Source organism: Lineus longissimus, chromosome 1 (assembly GCF_910592395.1).
Source record: "Lineus longissimus chromosome 1, tnLinLong1.2, whole genome shotgun sequence".
Lineage (NCBI taxonomy): Eukaryota > Metazoa > Nemertea > Pilidiophora > Heteronemertea > Lineidae > Lineus > Lineus longissimus.
Window position 1 is genome coordinate 3156873 of NC_088308.1, and position 23012 is coordinate 3179884.

The 23012-nt window shown below is 39.2% G+C and overlaps 1 protein-coding gene across 33 annotated transcripts in view; it reads right to left on the reverse strand.

Annotated features, from left to right (window-relative positions):
* Positions 1 to 23012, reverse strand: part of LOC135485032 (calcium-activated potassium channel subunit alpha-1-like) — a 94818-nt gene that overhangs the window by 66601 nt on the left and 5205 nt on the right. For 30 of the 33 annotated variants that reach the window (XR_010446520.1, XM_064766890.1, XM_064767016.1 and 27 more), the window contains exons 2-8: positions 12074 to 12135; positions 11541 to 11567; positions 9499 to 9528; positions 8032 to 8131; positions 3267 to 3378; positions 1795 to 1946; positions 586 to 756 (exon numbers count right to left, since the gene is read on the reverse strand). Coding sequence is in view for 32 of the 33 variants with exons in the window: in XM_064766890.1 (XP_064622960.1) it covers positions 586 to 756; positions 1795 to 1946; positions 3267 to 3378; positions 8032 to 8131; positions 9499 to 9528; positions 11541 to 11567; positions 12074 to 12135 (654 nt within the window). In the remaining variant the exon portion in view is untranslated. The remainder of the gene's footprint in view (positions 1 to 585; positions 757 to 1794; positions 1947 to 3266; positions 3379 to 8031; positions 8132 to 9498; positions 9529 to 11540; positions 11568 to 12073; positions 12136 to 23012) is intronic. The other 3 variants (XM_064766801.1, XM_064766809.1, XM_064766880.1) reach the window with 3 other exon arrangements.

A 23012-nucleotide genomic window follows, 5' to 3' on the forward strand; every position in this document is an offset into this window, starting at 1 on the left:
TAGGGTTTATATTTTTTACGAATCTAGCTTATTCCTGAAATCTGCTTATTCAAACTCAAAAAAATTAAGCGGTTTACAATAACCTATAAAACGGTACGTGCTGAAAGGATGGACAAGAATAATAGCTCATTCAATGCACAGTTGAGGGTTATATATTACAGCTGAAAACAATAGTTTAACATATCAAGGCTACAAATGTACAAGCATTATTATTAAAGGTACTGCACAACAAGGTGACACAATTACAGGGAAACACAATGGCATTTCTCTGGCGACATTTCTTCAGTGTGACCCTGTTAGTCTGCTCCTTCAGTGCATAATAACACACTAAGTGAGGAGCAATATCTTTTTGACACCTTGACACCTATCGGAAAGGCATCTAACATCATCTTTGTAAGTCAACAACCAATTATAATTCAATTGACGATTTCTGAATAATACAGTTCTACATACTTAGAAAACATCATTCTTCGAACTGTTAACTGCATGCTATGGTTTCACTGTATGATGTTACATCTTTCCATTTCAGTTAGATGGTTAGTTCTTATGGAATCAAGATATTGTCAACATGCAAGAGCAACTCACCAATCCACCGAGGATGAAGAACGCCATGAAGAATCGTCCGAGGACAGTCTCGCACGCGACATCACCATATCCGACGGTTGACATTGTGACTATAAGGAAGTAGACGCATTCCCAGTAGGACATGGAATGTTTGTTGGAAAAGTTGTAGAACGGATCACCAGAGTTTTCAACCTGGAAAAGTAAAAATGAAAAGGTTAAAGATTGCAGACACTTCCTGTTCCATTTAGCAGATGGCAGGTTGACAGCCTTGGGATTGTACACACTTCTTGTTCTATGCCGCAGATGGCAGGTTGGCAGACTTCGGATTGTACACACATCTGGTTCTATGCCGCAGATGGCAGGTTGGCAGACTTCGGATTGTACACACATCTGGTTCTATGCCGCAGATGGCAGGTTGGCAGACTTCGGATTGTACACACATCTTGTTCTATGCCGCAGATGGCAGGTTGGCAGCCTTGGGATTGTACACACTTCTGGTTCTATGCCGCAGATGGCAGGTTAACAGCCTTGGGATTGTACACACTTCTTGTTCTATGCCGCAGATGGCAGGTTGACAGCCTTGGGATTGTACACACTTCTTGTTCTATGCCGCAGATGGCAGGTTAACAGCCTTCGGATTGTACACACTTCTGGTTCTATGCCGCAGATGGCAGGTTGGCAGACTTGGGATTGTACACACTTCTGGTTCTATGCCGCAGATGGCAGGTTGGCAGACTTGGGATTGTACACACTTCTTGTTCTATGCCGCAGATGGCAGGTTGGCAGACTTGGGATTGTACACACTTCTGGTTCTATGCCGCAGATGGCAGGTTGGCAGACTTGGGATTGTACACACTTCTGGTTCTATGCCGCAGATGGCAGGTCGGTAGTCTTGGGATTGCAGCCACTGTCTATTCTATTTAACAGATGGCAGCTCAGTGAACTTAGGATTTACATAACTTCCTATACTAGCAGATGGCAGCTCGGTAGATGCCAAATGAATCCATTTTTAAGCAGCTTACGAAATACCACTGGATATATTTACTGTACCGTTATATGATATATGCTCTGATTCAATACTGACGAAATTGGATAGACCCAAAAGCAAATATTATAGCAAGATTACCAAGATACTAGCAGTTGTAAGAGGGGTGGTATGGTCTTACTAAATGATGGAAACCTAAAGAAATAGCCACATACTGCTAAAGACGGTTACCAGGTTTTACTTACTAAATGAATGAAGCCTGAGGCAGTCAACCAAGTACTGCTGAAGATGGTGACCAGCTGGGCGAGTCTGATAGAATTACTAGTCTGTAGGATGTTGAGGTACTGAAGGACATCAGGGAGGGTCATAAGACGGAGGGCTCTCGTGAATCTCAAACCTGAAAAGATCAGGAGACAAGAAATGCACATGCACATCAGGGAGCGATGAAATGCAATATAGACGAGTTTTGGAAGAATATATTACTCTGGGCCCAAATGTTTTATATAATAGAATATGAGAAAATATATTGCACTTCCCAATCATAATCTGTGAATACACATATGGTAGACACACCCAGAACATATGTCAACACACTCAAGCTAAACCATCAATCGCAAAAATACACTGAAAATGATTTACTACCCAAACATTAATCCATTAATTTGCACATCTGCTCATTACCAGCTATTGCGGGCCTAGCCAATTAAGCCAATTAGTGCACCTGCTTAATTGGTCCTGGCAAGCCTAATGGAAAATGCATAGGAAATATCAATAAAGTTGGCTTTTTGGGCGGGGTGTTAAAATAATCCCAACTCCCGACTTCTGACACAATTCTATATATGTCTAGGTATTTACTGGCAAAATTTGGAGTGATTTGGATGGAAATTCGATGTGTCCATCTATAGGTTGAAAATTTTGGTAAATCTGTAATGCTTCACTCGTAGCCCGTAGTGTAAATTCCTGAGAAAGTGGGTTTTGGGGGCTTTTCTAGCTGCGCTAGCTCCGAAACTATACATTTGATACAAACTCCCGACTTCAGACGTGGTTGATATACCTCTTAGGATTATATTCCCAAGATTTCAGCTTTATTGGAGAAAAATTCATAGTGTCCATAGGGGGGTTGAAAATTGGAGGATTTTCAATTTTTTTCCCAACAAATATGCGAAAAATATTACTTTCCACCTAGAATTAATCAAAATTTCGCAAACTATCATAAAGTACTTCCTTGCAACAATCATTTGTGAAGCTTTCAAAACTTTTGGCTGATTTATTTGACCCTAAATCAGCAAAAACCAAACATTTTAGTGTTTGTATGCACCAATGCACAGGAGGCTAATTGCCAGATTAATTCACACCTGTCCAATCTCAAACAATAGGAATGATGGAGTCTCCCTCTATTCAAAACAGAGTGTGCTAGGCCCGCAATAGCTGGTAATGTTAAAATCAATGAGAAGGCCAGCAGTACATGCCACACTGGCCACTGAAACACCTCAGAGCATCAACTAGGGACCCAAGGGAGAGAAAGCCTGACTGAAAGAGTGACACAGGAAACTTGATTCCCAAAGAACCTTCGCTTTCAGTCAGTAAACTACTTGCCGAGATGCTGTTTGGGAAAGAATTGCAGACAAAGCCATTCAGTCAATGAGCTATTTCTTTAAATTTAGTTCCTGAAACCATTACCCTTTTACTCTCATTATATCTTTTTGCTTTTACTCACCAATCCATGACCTGTTCAGGTAGATGGCTACAAAAGACGGCGGAATGGTGAAGTAGTCGACCAACGAGTAGACTTCCAACCAGAACCAGAACTTGTCTGCTGCTGCCACAAACTGAAACGATATTAAGGAGAAGAAAATTAGTCTTCCTTTGTAAGAATAAGCACACCGGTTGTATAATCATTGACAATGTTCCCCATCCCCATGGTTTACTGGCGTCTCTCTTTTTCACAGAAGCAATAGTGGTCTCGTGGCACAGACTTGGTAAACATGCAATACTGCAGCGCAGATCATGGTATCAACGTAGCTATAAGACCATGTCCAAATACAAGTGACCAAAGAACTGGTAGCTAGTTTTCAATTCTTTTGATTTGAAATATCATGAGACAATTGACAAGACCAAAGTACGAGTGCAACGTGCCAAAGAGGAATTGCATCCACTTATTTTGTAAAGATTATCGTCTTTTCCTTAAACATGCAACACTCCAAAGCATAGCCTGATTGTCATCCATATCAGGCAAAGCTTTGGCAGCTTTGCCAATAACAGCCCATCTGCTGTTTCCCAGTCTCCTCAAAGAATATGAGACGGTTCAGAACTTTCCACTTGCATCCACCAGAGCTAGCTAGTCAAAGGATGAAGCGCAGCATGATCATGGCATCAGAGTAGACACAAGCATGTCATCGCTCTGGTGCAAAGATATTTGCACATGTCGTTTATATTCAGTTGTTATCAACAACATACTTCATACATAGTCATCTGAATGTTGCCAAAATAATAAAGCTTTCAACAGAGTCGCATTTCCTAAGACTTCCGTTATCATAAACAATGTGCACCCATATTAGTAGCCAGTACATGTTCATGTCCCGTTGAGGTTTTCCATAATTGATTCGCGTAACATCGTGGTAACCGTTGGAGACTTCATGTGTAATGCATGTGGCTGAAGTGACACAAATGATGCATTATGTTGACACTTTCTGTTTTATTTCTCGGAGCTGGTGGCCTGACTACGGACATTTTCTTGAAGGGAGGGCTCTCTAATTGCTCAATTTCATGTGAAATGTAAAGTAGTATATCGGTTAAACGTATACATGTTATACATTCATGATAGCTTGTTGTAGTACATCTATTGTTTTAAGCTGGTGATACCAAACAGGCTGTCAAAATATGACGTTAAAATGCTGACCAATAACCAGCACAAAACATTTCACTTTCATTTCACTTACACGCAACAGTGGAACAGTTAGTCAATAAATTTCCTTTAGAGCTGCACTGACATTGTCAACAATCAATAACTTTTGTTATGTTCGCTATAATAAGCTTTTAACCCGAGTGGTAGGTTTTTTGGATAAGCCAATATATCTCCGACCCTGGAAGATAATACATAATGATATTACAGACACAAAAATAACACATCTCTCTACAGATGAAACGATCCCTGGCCACGACATTGGAATCTATTATTTCAGAATATATATGAGATCCTTGCGTATTAATAACCAACCGAGATCCGAGATCCAATCTTTCAAGATAGGAAAGCACTTGTTCGTTGTTATTAATAATAGATGAATCATAGTGTTGCTTTGACATGAGATACATCAATTTGGGTCTAATTTTTTTCAGCAATGTCTACAGCATTATTCATGATTAATGATACCACAAAGTTGTATCAGGCATGTGAGGTCAGGCAATGTTACTCGTGTGATATCACGAACATAGAACTTTACATGACAGCCTTTCCTGAGATTTAACAGGTTACATGATTTTGCAGGTAGGACCACTGTTATACAATTTGTAAGAAGAAATCATTTGAAATAGTATTTAACTGCAGAAAGCTGAACGTGGTTTCATTATCAACCTGTACATCTCTTTGCAATAGTTATCAATAGTTCTGCATCAACCCATGGTGTTTCTAATCAATCCATCTATACAATGTGACGTTTTTGGGCACTGTGTGATGCTGTGGACAGGTCAAGCCTTGTGCACAAGAGGTAAGTCCCGGACTGCCACGCCTGCCCCAAATGCACACTCTCAACCACTAAATAAATCAGATCATGGCGAGAAATCTAATCATATATTCACAATCCAACAGAGACTGCTGTCATAATAGAGAATAAAATCACATTAGGATGATCAAATACTATTCTCGCACACGAATAATACAATTACAGCAAGATATGCAAATATGGTAAGCAAGCTGCTTTACCACATAATCGACAAACAAAGTGTGAAATTGTTGTTTGAAAAACCATCATTTCAACAAAAACCACGACACAGACACTCTTGCAATCTGCTTGTTTTGTCCTCGCAGAGGATCCTTATTCATCGGGATCAACTTTCTTCCTGGAGCAATACATGTCAACCAACGATTACCTTTTTACAGCACACTGCATCAAAATGAATTCTTGATAATCATTGTAACAATAATTTGCTACATATTCAAAGGAAATGTTTTTTTCCACCTCGATTTTCATCGGGCAACATTACACAGAGCATCCTTCAAAGGCAAAAGCCAAATAACACACATTTTCTTACGAACTTTTCAGCAAATACGGCGTTAACTTGCTTTTTTTCATTCTCAGACCGATTTACGCCTGGCTTGTTAATCCTAGCCAAGGAACCTTCCCTATTTTCAGAGCCTCATTAACCAGTCCCTTTGATAAATGACTCTGGCCATAATAGTCACAGTGGACCCTGATGGCTAATAATCAGAAGCCAATGTGCTTTTATGTTCTTCCCGAATTGCAGTTGATTGGAACTCATAAATTCCGGCAAGTCTGTACATCTCATTGCTTGCAATTTGGAGAAGAAGAAGCCTTCCTTTATATTTTTTGTTTAAGAGTTTGAAGGAGGCTTTCCTTTTTATTTCATTGTTTTCCATCTGGAGGAAGTAAGTTCGAAGGAAGCTTTCCTTTATATCTTATTGTTTACCATCTGGAGGAAGTGAGTTCGAAGGAAGCTTTCCTTTATATCTTATTGTTTACCATCTGGAGGAAGTGAGTTCGAAGGAAGCTTTCCTTTATATCTTATTGTTTACCATCTGGAGGAAGTGAGTTCGAAGGAAGCTTTCCTTTATATCTCATTGCTTACCATCTGGAGGAAGTGAGTTCGAAGGAAGCTTTCCTTTATATCTTATTGTTTACCATCTGGAGGAAGTGAGTTCGAAGGAAGCTTTCCTTTATATCTCATTGCTTACCATCTGGAGGAAGTGAGTTCGAAGGAAGCTTTCCTTTATATCTTATTGTTTACCATCTGGAGGAGGCGAGTTTGAAGGATGTCTCTTCGCTGATATGGGCTATACATGCACATTTCTGCAAAATGCAGTCAGTGCTTGTGAAATCAAGTGAATAGATCTTCTAACCTAAGCCTGTGAGATCATCATGCCATTTTCCAAACTTTAAAACTGACTGCTGACAATTCTATACATTCAAGTGACAGCAGTAGTTTTCACTCATATCAAGAGGTACACCTGGGACCAAACTTCCCATTCTTAAAGTTCAAAAGTTAATAATTGGGCAGGCATAAACAGGCCTATAACGTATTGATATGTTGTGGGATTATTAGGGAAATTGCCATCTGTTGCGGTGATGTATAAGGAAGGGCAGGTCATGAGGGTCCTTGATCATTCGTTTGATGTTCATGTGTATCACGTGTCCCGCAAATGAGAGACTATCATTGCTGCGACCTGAAACTATTTTAAGATAATTCAAAAATATTGCTCCTTTGTGGGTAGAATTGGTGACATTGGGTTTGAGATTCACTGCCTGTCGTAGCGATGACTAATTCTTCTTCCTCTGCAAGGGACACAGACTATTGGATCGGGATCTGTAGCACTATATTTCATCTTCTGTTGTGGGCAAATGTTGCTTTTGATACTGCCCCAGTCCTTAAGATGCTGTGTGAACGGTGATCTTCTACTGGTGTCAACATCTTTAGCAGTGGCATGTTACTCGCTTAGTTGCCATTCCCTTGTGTTTTTACAGCAATAAATCATGACATTTGCCGAAAGCATTTTCTGGAGCTGTTACAAGATATTTTGGGCTGACATACATGTACATCACGTTGTGCTCCTTTTTGTGTCATTCCAAAATAGCCAATCTTAATCACATGCGGTGAGAGTAGCCTGGGGAGTTTTAAATCTGATTGAATAGGATATTGAGAAGCGGTTGTCATGGATACCAATAATTGGTAATTTAGATTTAGGTCGTATGTGAACAAACATCTCCCAAGACTTTAAATCTAACCTTAGGTTGTTCAGAGCATTTCTGAAGGAGAGATTCTTGGCAATGTTTTTCATAGTTTCATCAGCATGGAGGAAAAAGAACTTCACGCAAATAGATCAATTTCGGCTGTGTTAGTTGTGATATAATCCTTTTTTGCTAGGCAACTGCAATCAGCTGAATGAAATTGATGAGAATTTAAGGCATCCCACTTAATTAGCATAACCGGCAAAAGTCAGAAAGCCAGTGCCAAGGTGCACTCATTCATAGGAAAATCAAATATCATTTTCACATGGTATAAATGCCTGTTACATGATAAATGTTTTACAATATTCCAGACAGCTAATATAAGTAATAAACCGTGTGAGACCAATCTGTTATCTTTTAATTGTCCTGACATCATTGAATACCAATTTTCCTTTTCAGCTATTTGAGACCTGTTATCGTTTTGGGCTGCCAACACCATTGTTCCCCTGCTGAGTAAATATATGACCAGGACTGCAGAACACAAGGAAAGACGAAGCAATAACCAAAGAATATTTCACTTACCCTTATGAAAAAATATATCATGAAGAAGACATTGAAGGCTAAATCTACTTGTTGCATCGTATTCTCCGACCATAGGTGACATTTTTCTACATAAGCGTTACTGGAAGTAGAAAAGAAAATGATGTTAATACAGTTTTTAGCAGGGGGACACGTATTAGACAAGGGCTAGTAGTTATCGGGCTCGAGACCTCCTGAGCCACCAGAGTTTTGGCACAAGCAAAAGCCCCAAGACTCCTAAAATGGCCCAGGTGTTTAAATTCGAAATTTACTTAAAAAGAATCATCCTGAGCTAATATATTTATTGTCAGTCTCTGTGCTTTTGTTGCATATTCCATCAAATGTTCAGCCATCCCATTCAACAAGCAATGGTCACCGCCTGACATTACCAATGAATACCAATGGTAGCCCATCACCACAATGATAACACATTGCTAGCCAGAGCATGCATCAGATTTGGCTATCCGAATAGGTGGATTGGAATAACACCGGGAAATTGCTAATAGAAAATCATGAATACTGATGAATCGGATAGATCAGACTGCTTTTCAGATTTTTCCCGCCTTCTTGGTTTTGGAACATAAGAGAATGGCAACGTTACTGAAGGACCGAATTTATAAGATACCAAAAGTTAATGTACCCCGTTTGTGAAAACATCTTTCTGAGTTACATGTTATCTTCAACATAGGCAACAACTCGGACAGGAGAAAAACAAATCGATGTATTTGATGACCGTTGCCAGCCACAAATTGCTAGTGAGATGTTGCAACACGTAAAGAACACTGGCATCAGTAGGAGAAGCAGTGAATCGGCAGGTTCTCTCTTACTAAAAGTGAGACACATCCAGTGGTGTGGACAGGTCCTCCGCATGCAGGAAGGCTAACTTCCCAAAAGATGGGGGCAATGGCACCTGGAATTGGTTGGGAGCAACAGAAGATGTGGAAGAACTAGCATGAGGTGGTTGGACATACAATGATAGTGAAGTGGGATATTCAGTATTAACTGAAGATGTAGGTGGAGACCTTGAGTAGCCGCCGCAGACAAGACACTGTGGCATAACATTCAAATTGCATGCACTTTTGATGTCCCAGACATGACATTAGGTTCCGTTAGAGAGAGAGTGTGAGAGTGTATACACGTATCTACAAGAAGAACACATTGACTAGATGTTGAAATAAGAGAACCATCACCTTCAGTCATGAGGACTAAGGTGGCCCCAATTAACCAAAGCCTCCAATATGTAACAAAACCCCCGAGATCTACCATGCATGCAAGCGATAGTGTACTGTAAACCTTGAAACTTGCTGCCAAAAGCAATTAAAAAAAACAACTCTTATGCACTTTCCAATAAATTCGGGAAGCAAACAAAATATTTAGTCTACCGCCAATTGAACATCAGCAAATTTGCCAACTTATCTTTGTGTACATTTCACGGTTTACAGTACCGCTAATTAAGAATTAAGTTACTACCGTTCATGTTTTTCTTCTCCTATGTATAAACTAGAAGGAATGGTACCAAATGAATTTTACTAGGCGGGAAATGGAATCCATATGAACATTCATGGGTGAAAGTTCCACAAATCGTGTATCTCAGCTTTGGATCTCTAAATCATTGGTGTCATAATCAAAAATACTTGTCCAGTATAATTTGCCAGGAATATCAACCCACGCCAGAACCAATCTGAATTCATTAAGTGCCAGACTTTCAGAAGCCAGTGGGATTGATTCCACTCACGTGGTGACAGGGCAACACCGATCTGCCATCGGATATGGTTTAAGTTGCCATTAATACAAATCAGGCGGGACAGACACCAATGCTGGCTGAAATGGGGATTGATCACCACCAGATTATCAGAAAGTATGAAGCGATTACAGTAAACAAGACACACTAAAATTGGATAATTTAAGGGATTGATACTGAATTGGAGGTATTGGTTGTCTCAACCCGGTTTGGAGGTGAAATGTTGACCAAAACCGAGACAGAGCCTAAAAGCTAGGAATTTTTTTCAATGCGATCTGCAATCATGATCGCATGATCATCTTTTTACCACTCATCGCAGGGATTATTGTCGCAGGTCTCAGCAATGAAAATTGCCCGTTTGCGAGCACTTTAGTGTATGATGTATTACAGCTATATCCGCATGGCTTCACTGCTGCAATTTCTAATTCCATTAATTGGTTATTAATGACTAATTATTTCTGTGTGTCCATTATTCCCTGGGTTGCAGGATGGGAAATCGATGGTGAATGCCATTATAAAACAGCACGGACGATACCTTGGGTAATGGTGGCATGCAGAAATATCCGGAGCTGAGCATTGCTATTGAAGCCTCTGTGATAATCTAATGAATTATTTGATGGCATTGGTTCATCCTTGTCAGCGGTGGCCTCCATGGCTAAGAATAGGCCCTTTCATTAAAGACTTTAGTGCACTACTTATGCAAAACTTTCAGGTACAATGTAGATGGAGTGGAATACACAGCTAAAACACTTTAATTTGTCTGCGAGGAGAATGTATAACATCAAAAAGATGAGATCTTTTGTCAGTTGGTTGCTATGTCTAACTGCTATGTCTACTTCAAGCTTAGATCATTGAACCCATGGTGTGGATTGGTTCTCTGGGGTGGCTTTGAGACAAAATCGTATCTAGGTACAAAGACTGAGCTGAGAAAATGCACTAGAGTTGAGTTACTTTTCTGCAGTGTTGTGCACGGCAAGGAATTCTAGTTACGAAGAGAACCGTGATTTCATGGAACATCCCCTCACAGACAATCATTATCTCAGATGACACTGGTCACGAAGGAAAAAAAGGCCACAGTCGCCCACGCATCTTCTAAATATCTCGATCAAATCACAGATGATAGTGCTTAGCATAGACTGTGAATAATTGATTATCCTAACCCAGCTGACGGACAAATCAGGCTCTTCTTTCAGGGATTACCGAATCTGTAGTCATCTTTCAAAATGCCAATTAATAAGAAAGATTCTGACCTGTTATATGTTCCAGACTAAGCTCCTCAAGAAGCAGTAATCAGTTGGTAATAAACCCGGTACATTGAATACAACATACATGTAACCATAGAAAATCTTCTGCTACAAAAAAGGCACCAGCAGAACTAGCTGTGGTAATTAGGAATAAGGAATATGCCAAACAATACTTCTTGACTCTCCACATTTTCATGCTCCAAAAAGGATCAACTAACTACACAATCATGCTTGTCAATACAGAATAAGAGACACTTTCAATCCCACGGCAGAGGATCTCTGATCGTACAACACGGGGTACCGACAGTAATGATAGTTTTGAGGAAGGCAACACTTTGAGCAAAATCAGCAAAAATAAAACAGAAATTCGGGGGTTTACATCACATTTTTCGTAAAGTTCAAAAATATAGGGCTTCTTGGAATTTCAATGGCCCTTTGGGACTTTTGCCTCATGAACCCCATCTATAGCTATGTCCATTGAGTACGAACACAGAGAGCGCTATTCTAACACCGATGATATCAATTACCCTTCATCATCCTGAATCTCATGTTCTCTGCAAATAACAGGAATACTCTAGGTCGGAATTTCTTCATGCAACCACACATAGAGAGCAAGAGAAAAATTGTAAGAATATTGAAAGAATTGTAAAAATTGTAAACCCGTTAAAATACATAAAATAAACTTTGTGCAGATATCTTGGAAAGATTGCTGTTGATCAATCGAAGATGTACGACAATAAAAAAGTGATTGAACAAAAACGGAAATTCAAGCATCCATACATATGATACAAAAGCCCCACAGGTCAACTTTGGTGAAAATAAAACTATTTCAGCACGTCAGACAGCGGCTCCTTGGTATTTGAGAGCTAAAACAGCCAAGGACTAAAAAAAACCAGACAGCCGCTGACAAAATTCCGCAAAAGTGGACTAGTGGGGCTGCTTCACTTGCAAGATCGTCAGTGCTTGTGTGTCATACATGTTTTCGCAAAATGCTAAATCAGCATCATTTTAAAAGCAACAAATATATGGTAGATAATTAGGGACTTATTTTTTTACTTACTTTGATGCGTCAATGAAGTAGATAATTAAGGATGCTATGCTGAGAAAAAACACCAGTACAACCTGCAAAGAGAGAGGGACATGACATCAGTTGAGAAAAGATTCACGCAGATGTAAAGAACACTCGTTAATTCGAATGACCAGGGGGTGAAGTGAAAACTGTAAACTGAGAACTTTTCACTGAGTTACCAAAGGTAACCATGCTCCAGTGAACAGTTTGAGTCCCAGCTTCAAAATTGGAAGATTGGGGAGTGTAGAACCAGTGAGTTCACTTCTGACCTTTGGGACAGCACTTCCCTTCTGAAGCACCCCATGAAAATCTAAGAATATGAAATGATAGGTCAGCACTGCAGGGGTTGAACAAATCCACCATGTAGCACATCTTTTAAGCATATAAGCTCAACAATACGGGATTAAAAAGTCCTTGCTTAAAACATGAAATGAATGTAGCAAAATTCATTGAATACTTTTCATATTCAATGAAATAAGGATAGAGTAAGTAATAGCAAAGAAACGATATGCTTTTTAACCCATATATATCCACAGCAAAACATACACCTAGCTCGGCTCTTATGTCAGGTTTACATTTAGCATGATTAGTGAGAAGATAATGCATCAATACATGAAAGATTCCGTCAAACTGTGGCTGAAACCCTTGATGCCTGGATGAAATTCTCTTCCCCTCGCAATCTAATCACAAGACCATTTGACCTTGGTGAAAGTCAGGTTTCCATAGTGAGGAAATAAAATAGAAACCAAGGCAAACTTAACCCTCGCATTGCTAAGCCAATGGAATATATTCGAGATCAATGCTCATTTCCCAATAAGCATAGTTCACTCCATATCACCAACCTAGTTTCATGAAGGTTTGCCGTATTTTGCCACAGGCAGTACTGTTCCCAAGTTAAGAATAGAGAATTGTACGTTTATTATATTAAGATCATGGCGCCAACAGCCAGTACTAAAGGTGAAACATAGCCACAGTCTGTAATTGTGGTAAGATACTTATAGTATAGATAGTAACGCCATCAGCAGCAAAAGAAGGCAAATTCCATTACACATTATTGCTTTCCGAATGAGAAATATTACTTCTGTTGAGCAAGAAATATGTATAGATCAGATAGTATTAAAGGCCTAGGCCATTCAAGTTCACTGTACAGCTCTTCTAGTATCTTAAGTAAAGAGAGATAAAAGTTACTGTGGTACAGTTCCAATACAAGCAAATTTGCTGAATCTTGGCTTAGCATTTGTATATCAGTCCTCACAATGGTTGACATTTATATACACGAGTGGCAATTTTCAAATTCAAGTCTGAAGCAATGCACCTTTTTATTTTGATTAGGGACTACACATTGGTGCACGCTTTCAGAAGATGAGTTGGAAAAATATTCAATGTATTCAGAGAGTAATAGATGCAACAAATATCGTAACTCTAAACCATATCACAAGTGCATGAAGGTCAGAGAGAACCAAGAAAGAAACAGCTCCAAAGGCCTTTGTTGACTGAGAACGCGATTTTGCTTTGTAGTTTGGTCGTCTTTTGAAGGCCATGGTTTTAGATTTCTTGGCCAACTCTCACTTGCTGTTGGACAGAAGTTGAAAGTGGAGTGCGAAGCTTGAGCTTATGGAATGTTAAAAGAATATAAAGTTAATGATACAGTCGACAAGGTACGCTATCATTACAAAACAACACTCGCCCAAGCACAGCAGAATCTCGAGCAAGGAATCTACCTTTGCTTATAGAGCGTTGGCAGCAGGTGGTTATAAAGGTCAAGGTCGGAGGAATATAAGCCGTCATAAGATAACTGCTTTTCTTCTGCATTCTGCTCTTTCGAGTATTCTTTGCAATCCATTACATAGGGAGCATGTTTCATACAATTGTGTACCAATCGAGGTTACTGACTCGATCTTCTCGGACAGGGAGCCACAATCAAAGAAAGGATGGAACAGGGAGACAGGTAGTCATATATTTGCCATTGTGTTACCCTGACAACCTTGTGGTGATTCAATTAGCCTCAGGTCTCAGTAAGGATTGACAAAGGTTACATCAAAATGATAACTCAATCGCTATTCCTCAGACAGCTGCCGCAAACCTAATATGTGATCATACTGACAAAACGAATTTTGTGGTTAATTTCTCATATGACTTTTCAATTCACAGACGGAAATCTTTGATATCGCTATTTTGATGAACAAGATGTATTGCCGAGACAGTGTTGACAATGTCTTTGCAAGCAATCAAACCTTCATGAATCCATCAGACGAAAGAAGCCAAGAAGCCATGACCATGAGCAAACAAGCATGTTCATCATTCAGTAAAGAAAGGTAGATCATGATGAACCAACATATCAGTTTTTACAAGGCGTCCTTGAAGAAGAGTGGTGTTTGGTAGGTACACTGGCTGTGCTCATCAAGCGTTCTCGAGAAGGAATGTTATGATACATGGTCCACCTGGTATGGGTTCCTATTTGAACTTGGAGTCCTAGAGAGAGAAACTGGCTCAAAGGTAATGGCAGGTAGCATGCTGTTCTATCATGACCAGAAGAGATCATAAAACGTGGACCAGCTCTTGCTGAAAGGGAGAGGTCTGAGGACTTGATCGCTGGCTTGAATGACCTTTGCAATGCTTCTCGAAACCTTCGTACCAAAGAATAAAGAAGTTATGCATGATCAAGTGAGGCAAAGAATGAGCAGCATCTTCTCAAGCAGAGTCCCTCTGTGGACGCCTTATGATTGTGACAGTTTGTTGAAAAGTGCTTTGAGATGCAAGTCTGATGAAAGAACTAAGAGGTATAATTATTGATACTTCTGGTTCTGGTAGAACAGCTATACTTGGCGCACTATCAGAAGGAATACTGAAAGCCTTCAACACTCACTTCTGACTTTGGCAAGTAGGTTAAGGTTCTGTAAGCAAGCAAATCTACTTGGCATGTTAATGCATTTACCTCCTAACAGTGAATGATATAAAGACTAGTAGATTCTTTACATCAGGTTTCTACAGAAAGGTGTAAAGGTACATGATGTTTATTAATTCTTTTGAATATCACCTAATGTTTTATCGATGGAAAAGTTGTGGTCCATTACCCAAACATAAGACTGCACCTGTGTTGCACAAGCTGTGATGGAAGTCAGTTTGGAAGAAAGCATTCACCACAAACATGCACAAGTAGAACGTGAATCTATTAAATCATTATCACGTTCATTGCCTACCGCTTCCACAGTACTCGATCGTGAAAAGTTGGTGTTAAAGATATGTAGCAATGATCTTAATGATTGGTACGGAGATTGAGTATGGCAAGGTGAGTCTAATGGTCATCACCTGAGGAAAAGTTCAAAGCTTCAACCTATTCTAAGATTTACAGGATCGTGGGAAAGGAAGCTTACTCGCTCTAGTTCCTTAACATGAATTTCAACATATTGCAGCCTCATTCTGGCAAAGACGTTTAGATTCTAAATTTGTAAGACTCACATTTACCAACCCAGTACATACTTTAGATTCCTCTGGTGTTTTATCATTTCAAAGCAAAGGACAAGAAAACCCCATCCACACTTAGATCTTGCAGAGGGTATAACATCCTATAGAACCAGCAGCACTCAGAACAACAGTTCTGAAAGGACATGGCGTTTTCATATAATGATACTACAATGTTACCCAGGATGATTCTGGATAACTAAGGGTTGACCACAGATGCCACCATTTTGACTAGAACTTGAAATCCTAAAGCAATTAGAACTTTTTCAAAACGTAGTGAATGCTAATTTCCAGAGAACAGCCTCCCATGATTTAAATGAGCATTCAATTCATTTGGAAAGAGTTATACATGTAATTGCTTTAGGATTTTGAGGTCTAGCCAAAATGGCGGTACCTATGGTCAACCCTTAAAGTACATCCAAGTTGGTCTTCAGTAAAATTAAAGGTATACCCAGGACAACATTGACTATTTCAGCTATAGTTTCAGTCAACATGTCACAGAGCGTTATGTGATTATTTGTTTGATTTCCCAAGAACCATAACATCTCTTTACCATGATTTCCTATTTGAGACAGCCTCGATTATAATTTCAGTCAATCTGTCATAGACCATTGTGTAATTATGTGCTAGATTTCCCACTTACTGTCTGCAATCAGTGCTGATGTGTACTCTATTATTCTGATCAATAACGAGGAGCCTACCACTACCGACGCTATACACTCGCAATCGTGAGAAATGTTCGTATAACCCAAATGTCAAGGGAAGCAAACCACGAGACAACAGAAAGTTTGAGGCAGAATATGCAGGGATGTGAAAGTGCCTTTAGTAAAACATGATGCTGTCCTCAGAACTGTCATTCTCGCAAAAATTAGCCTCTTAAATTCTTTTTCGTCAGTTTTCGAAAATTCTAAGTTATGAAGAAAGCGAAGGCATAGATCTTCCTATTTCTGCTGTTAAATTAATCTTTTTTTACCACGAAAGAAGCAGAAATCTTCCAAAAATCAAAACATTTACAGCCCTGCTTTATCCAGAACGAGGAAGATAGTAGCCGAGACTGCAGAACATCTACAGTGTGGAACACCCACGCTTGAAACAGAAACAACGGAAGTCCCCAAAGATGCTGCTCAGACCTGCCATAAATAGCTCATCCAACTAAGCGACAGAAGCATTTCGTAATGTGTGATGTCTTGTGGGCAGATTGACAATAGCAGACGGATGACACATTCCTGGGGATTCTCCATGCAGCTATCGTTGTTCAAGGTCTTGTCTTTTATATCACAGCCCACTTTTCCTTTTGATCTTACCTAATCCTATATCCTTTCTTTAGACCATAATGGTTTTGCATGTAAAAAGCTGGACGATGGACATCCAATTATGAGGTGGACATCTTTATCTGCTTTGCTGATGGTTTGATATTCACTAGGCCTTCATCAAAGAATGACACACTCGTCCTCCCACAGCAGACCTTTGTATCATTCCTAAAATGCGCTCAGTCGAGTTTACTTTAGAAATGATTCAATGGCCTGCAATGGGAGGATGGATACACGGGCCTAATTTTCAAGGAAAGAACTTGACTGTCCACAGGTCACATTTTCTTAAACATTCGACTGTCCAAATGAAATGAGGGTCAGTTTGTGGTTTTTCATCATTCAAGCCTCATCATGCGCTTGCCAACAACACCATCAACAAAAGCATGTCATCTCTTAGTAACCACCGACACAATAACGATCAACGACCAACGATGTAAGCTTTTGTTATTACTACACAGAATAATCATAGCAATAAATATAAATAACGTCTAATGTCATATTTTTTGCACAGAACCCAACTACGCTTCGCAATATGTGCCAACTTGTGATTTTCATTTTCAAGTGGTAGATTACAGAATTCCTTTGGCAAAAGCCCCCGAAAATGTGGCAGTATACAAAAGCACGCACATGTATGATGTAATTATTAGCATAGACTTTTTGTCCACTACCCTGTTCAAATAAAACAGTAAGTGGGCAATTGACATTGTTTTCATCCAGTAATCACAGGCTTCTTCCCTCGTAAAGAGTTCAGCAAACAGCTTCCCTGAACGATTTGGTTAGAAACACGGCAAATAACCAAAGTGTGCAGCTTGTAGCTTGAAGTGCTAGACCTGGAGATGGGCAAATACTGGGGTTAGCTATAGGTTATTCATTAATATTATTGACAGAAACATTCAGGCTCCTCCACTAGCACTATACTGTTTTAAACCGGCTCTTAATGGAGCTGTGGTGGTGTAGTGGCTCAGGCCTCTGACTAGCGGTCAAGAGATCCGAAACCACCAATTAAAATTGGTGGTTTCGTAGGTTTCCTGGCCAAAATCCAATCAGTCATGTGTTCTACCCACTCGGAAATCGCACTCTAGTGGTTTTGCTGTTGTCTCGATTGCCACTTGCCATCCCTGATCAGTTGTTTCCCAATGTTCATTCCACCGTCAATCTCTATACCGATCACAATCTCGAGACACATCACCTGAATAGAGCTGTTTTTGTCTCCTTATTCGCCTGGTTGTCAAGGTAGCAAAGCCATGGAGACATTCACCCCCGGCAACAACAGTGACACTGGTGAGATTATTCCATATAGAAGTGAGGAAAGGACGGAGGGATAATAGACTTTGGGTAGTACCAATAACACATTTATTTTCGCAATGAGAGTACGCTATATATAACCTGACAATATCATAGGTGGGATCATGTCAGTTTGACAAAACACTTATTACAACCATTGGTTAACCATCAATTGGAGGTCTAGAGTGCTAGCAAAGTAAATATAGCCACTCCTCCCACAGACATTGACCAAAACTGTAGGGACCCAATACCTACGCCTAAATCTTCCACATCCAGGGCTGTTATCAAATGCTGAGCCATTTATCAAGTCTTCCAGATTCCGATACATTATGCTGAAGTAGAGGACGAGATTGATGAAGGAGCTGGGTCGTGATACAAAGCGATAGGTTCACAACGCCTAATGGACTGCATCACGTGTCTCATGTTATATCGATCAGGATTAAGAAACAAGAGGAGGAACATTTTTAAGGGAAAATATCGGCTTGATCGATCGTAGGTTGGCTAATAAAGTGCCCACAAGTAGGGAATTCTTATCGCTGCGACCTGTGACAAATAGCAATGTGATGAGCGATAAAAAACTGCTTCTCTGCAGATATAATCAAAAGCTGCCTTGATCAATCTTTTTAAGTGTTTATTCGCTCACTTAAATATGATAAACAACTTGTTGCTAAAATTCAATTCTGCTATGGCCCAGAGATGCCTTACCCTTATACAGGTACAAGTAATTTGAATTTAACCATAATTTACAGCCCCAAATAATACAGAAAATGTTTATATCTGCTGTAAACTTCAAGGTGAGCAAAATGATACTCTATGTACATTATCAAATTTCATTGCACCTGATGATGGTACTTAATATCGCAGAGGCTTATTGCGCACAACAACACCTGATTTCTACATTATCATTCAAAAGCCTTCAATAAAGTACGTATATAAACAAACTCACTTATAGAAGCTGAGCCCTTTAATTGAATCTGGGTATCAAATTCCAACTTGCTTACTTTCTAGAATATAACATCATACATATAAGGCCGGATATTTCTACGACATCATTTTTAGCACTGCGGTATTGATTACATCGATCACATCGATTGCATATCGAACTCTTCCATAAACAATTGGTATTTTTCACTTCAAAATTTCAATATACTCATACACGGAGATATGTACAGTTTGCCTATCCTAGAATATTGATAATTTACAGTTTTTATAAAAACTATTTATGAATGAGGAAGACGGACATTGTACATGTAGGTACAGCACTGTCAATTTTCTATTCTGCTTATTTTCATTCGTTCAGTTGAAGAAGAGTGTCTCACAAGCCAAAATTTGACCTCTATAATAATGAAACCTCTCTATAAAGAACAACATTTGTCTGCCCCAGGAGTGTCCTTAATAAAGAGGTTCTACTGCAAATACAAACTATCATGAAACTGGGCGATAGATACACCAGAAAAAGATTTGATCTGTCGAGATGCTTAGCACCGCACCCACTACATTTTCTTTGAAATGAAATATTGGATTCACGTTAAAAATTATAGCCTGAAGAAACGAACATAGGAGTTACGTGTACTTATGTACATGCTACAGTTCAAATTATGTTCTGTTAATGATTCAACCCTCCATTGTCTGCTATAGCAATTGTGCAAAATTCTTTGGTGCCTTTAGCACTTGCATGAGGCAATTGCATTCCGGTTCCAGTAATATCAGGCAGCCTGCGAAATACCAGCAACGAGAAAAATGTAAAATGAGTTATATCATCTGTGCAAATTACAGACATGAATTTTCGATTTTCTAGAAAATTTCCAGAAAAGAAGCCCAATGCTTCTTGTTGAGCGCAACTAACCCCTGAAGAGAAGCCGTGATATGTAAAGCCATTTTGACATTCTGGACTCTAATTTTTTGCCGGTTATAAATTGGTTACCATGGCAATGTAACCCACACATTGATGAAGTAATTTTGCTTCATCGTATGACTGGGGTTCTACCAGCTGCACCTCGGCAATTGGCAATCGCTGCGGGACATTGATAAAGGTGATGCCATTTACGATAGAAACCTGTTCGCCACCATTCAAGATATAATTGTCGCGTTGTGCAGTTCACCACAAGGGTAATGGAAGCTGAAACTGTGTACCATAAACATTTTGCAGGGGAGGGGAAAGATAACAGGTTACTCTGTTGCACACTACGACAAATTCACTACAAAATGAGCACAAATTTCCAATCGATTTAAAATGTCTTCAAAGAACCTGTCAAGCACTTGTGACACAGACAGGATGTACACAGTGTTAAAGTCCTTCAACACTACTACAAAATATGACTATACAAACATCAATATTAGAAGAACTGCATGGTTGCCATGGTAACATGCTATAAACTTGCTTCGTCTGTATATATATATATATATTTATGACAGAATTGGGAGCTAATTGCAGGTAATTAGCCTAACCTAATCAATAATACTGATCAGCTATCATCATGTGAGCTAACGATGTCAAGTCGTTGGTCTCATTCTGGGTCACCTATACTCTCCTTTCACCAACATAGGACTGTCTCGGAATATTCAAGAAACTGAGATGTCATGCACATGGTCTGGGGTGAAGGATGTCTTTCAAATGTTTTCAAAAATTTTCAAAGCCAAAATTTATTTGGGGCTGATGATATTTCTTCATTTTGAGCAGAAAAACGAAGTGAAAAAAACATTTGGACTCAGAAATGTTTCATCTTTCAGACTTGAATTCAAAATTCGGAAAAAATTCCGAAAAATATGCAGCAATCCCTCTTCCCACTGCAATTTTGAGAAAAACACCATTCTATCAACATGCCTAAACCAAACAGGCCTGGTTCTCCTGAACAAGGACCGTGACAACAGGCCTACAAAGTAGGCTTTCTTATAAGCAAGAAGAGCAATGCTGCTGCAGACTCTGTGAGCCCAGTTAGTCGATTGATACCGGTAAGTTTGCAAAAGATCTGCCTGGCATTTGCCTGTCATCCTGTTCATTTTGAATCACAGACATGCCAGTCGAACAGCCTCCCTGACAACTTAAGTACAACTTATCAATGCATTGGATAAAGTACCAATCGATGGACGAGTGAGATAAGATCGATGGATCCAAATGATGAGTTCAAGTCCAAATGACGACAGGTGATTAAATGGAGAATTAGATGAACGTGTGAGGCTCTTTAGAGCTTGTGTTTGAGGGCGTAGGGGCCACTTGAATAAGAGGCGTGTGGTATTGTGGATATTAAAGATATATTCGATAGCTTCAGGAGATATGATGGAGAATCAAACGTATGTGAGGCGAGGGAAGGGCATTGTATTCGTCGTAGAAATACGCTTTAATTTAGTGTTTTGACATCCCACAACAGTATCAGAATTCCTTTTTGTGGCAATATGCATTCAGGTTTATCTTTTAATGTGAAATATGCAAAGATGGGTTTCATTATTGGTAGGGGATGACTGTTGGTCAAAATGAAAATGTTGGCCTGAAAAAGGGTTTTACAGTACATGTTGTGGAGAAATAGTCGTTTGAAACAAGTGTTCTGCTCATGGCAGCTGCCTGGCTTTGCTCTCGTACAAACTGCACTTGCTCGTATTGATTTCGACTGTATTGATAGAGTAAGCATAGGCTTATGGGATCAATATTTCGTACTCACTACTGTGTTGGCAGCGCACTGTGTCAGCCATAGCCTATATCCAGGCGTTGTTTATGAAAATAAGGCGTTATAAATAATGAAATGTGCCTTTTTAAAGTCCTTAATGTAAAACAACTTTAGTTCAGAACTTGAAAACAGGTAGCTGAACGCTTATCAATACAACTGAATACTTGCCTATAAGCTGATCACACAAATGGTATGTTTTCCTTCACTGATATGCATCTTTCAAAATACAGTTTACCCAGAGACACCATTATTCTACCTCACTCTCGTCATCGGATTTGAACCAACTAAATTAATATGTTACTCGTGAGTGTGGGACCAAACATTACATTACCTATATCAAATATGGTCACACAAATAATGACAGGGAATTTTTAGTAAGACACTCGGATAAATTACTCAATACGAACCACTTAAGTGCCGATCACTTTTGTCACGAAGTATATAACCGAACGAAATATTTCTCATAAATGGCAACATTTGGGTGGATCTCTCTCAGAAAATGCCATATGTATGACTCAATATTCTAAACACAAGAAAACCTTCCCACTGATCAATATCACATTCAATAAATTCTCATTTTATACGTTTGTGATATACTTGTACAGTACATGAATTATTCTAAGCATGATACATGTTTGCTGCGCACAATTTTAAGTAGAATAATATGATCGATAACTACAGTAGAATTGGGTCTAAACAGGGACTGTATTCCTAATCCTTTGATATAAATACAAAATTCCCCATAGATGAGCCTTAATAGACCTTGAAAATAGCACAAGGAGACTATACCAGCATATTAGTGACGCAGATGAAAAATCATGATATTTTTTAATAGAAGGTGGGTTTGGATTGCATAATACTTTTAAACAAAAAACTTTCTATCTATTAACAGTCTTAAATAGACTTTTGGATGTACAATTACAGCTGTACAGCCCTCGGAGGAATATCAACCATCTCCAAAAACCAAAAGGAAATTGCTGGTCATTTTTTTTCTTCTTATAACGGCAATGAATGGCTAATAATAATCAAGAATTCATAACAAGCACCCACTTACAATCACGACTTGTTCCATTCAAGTAACAGTTTTCACCACTCTGGACACTTTAATATTTTATTCATAACAAAACAGCAACTAATGCCCCTTACCTTTCTATCATATATTTTCCACAATTCATAACTTTTCTCATAAGAGCTCTTTTACTGACATTTTTT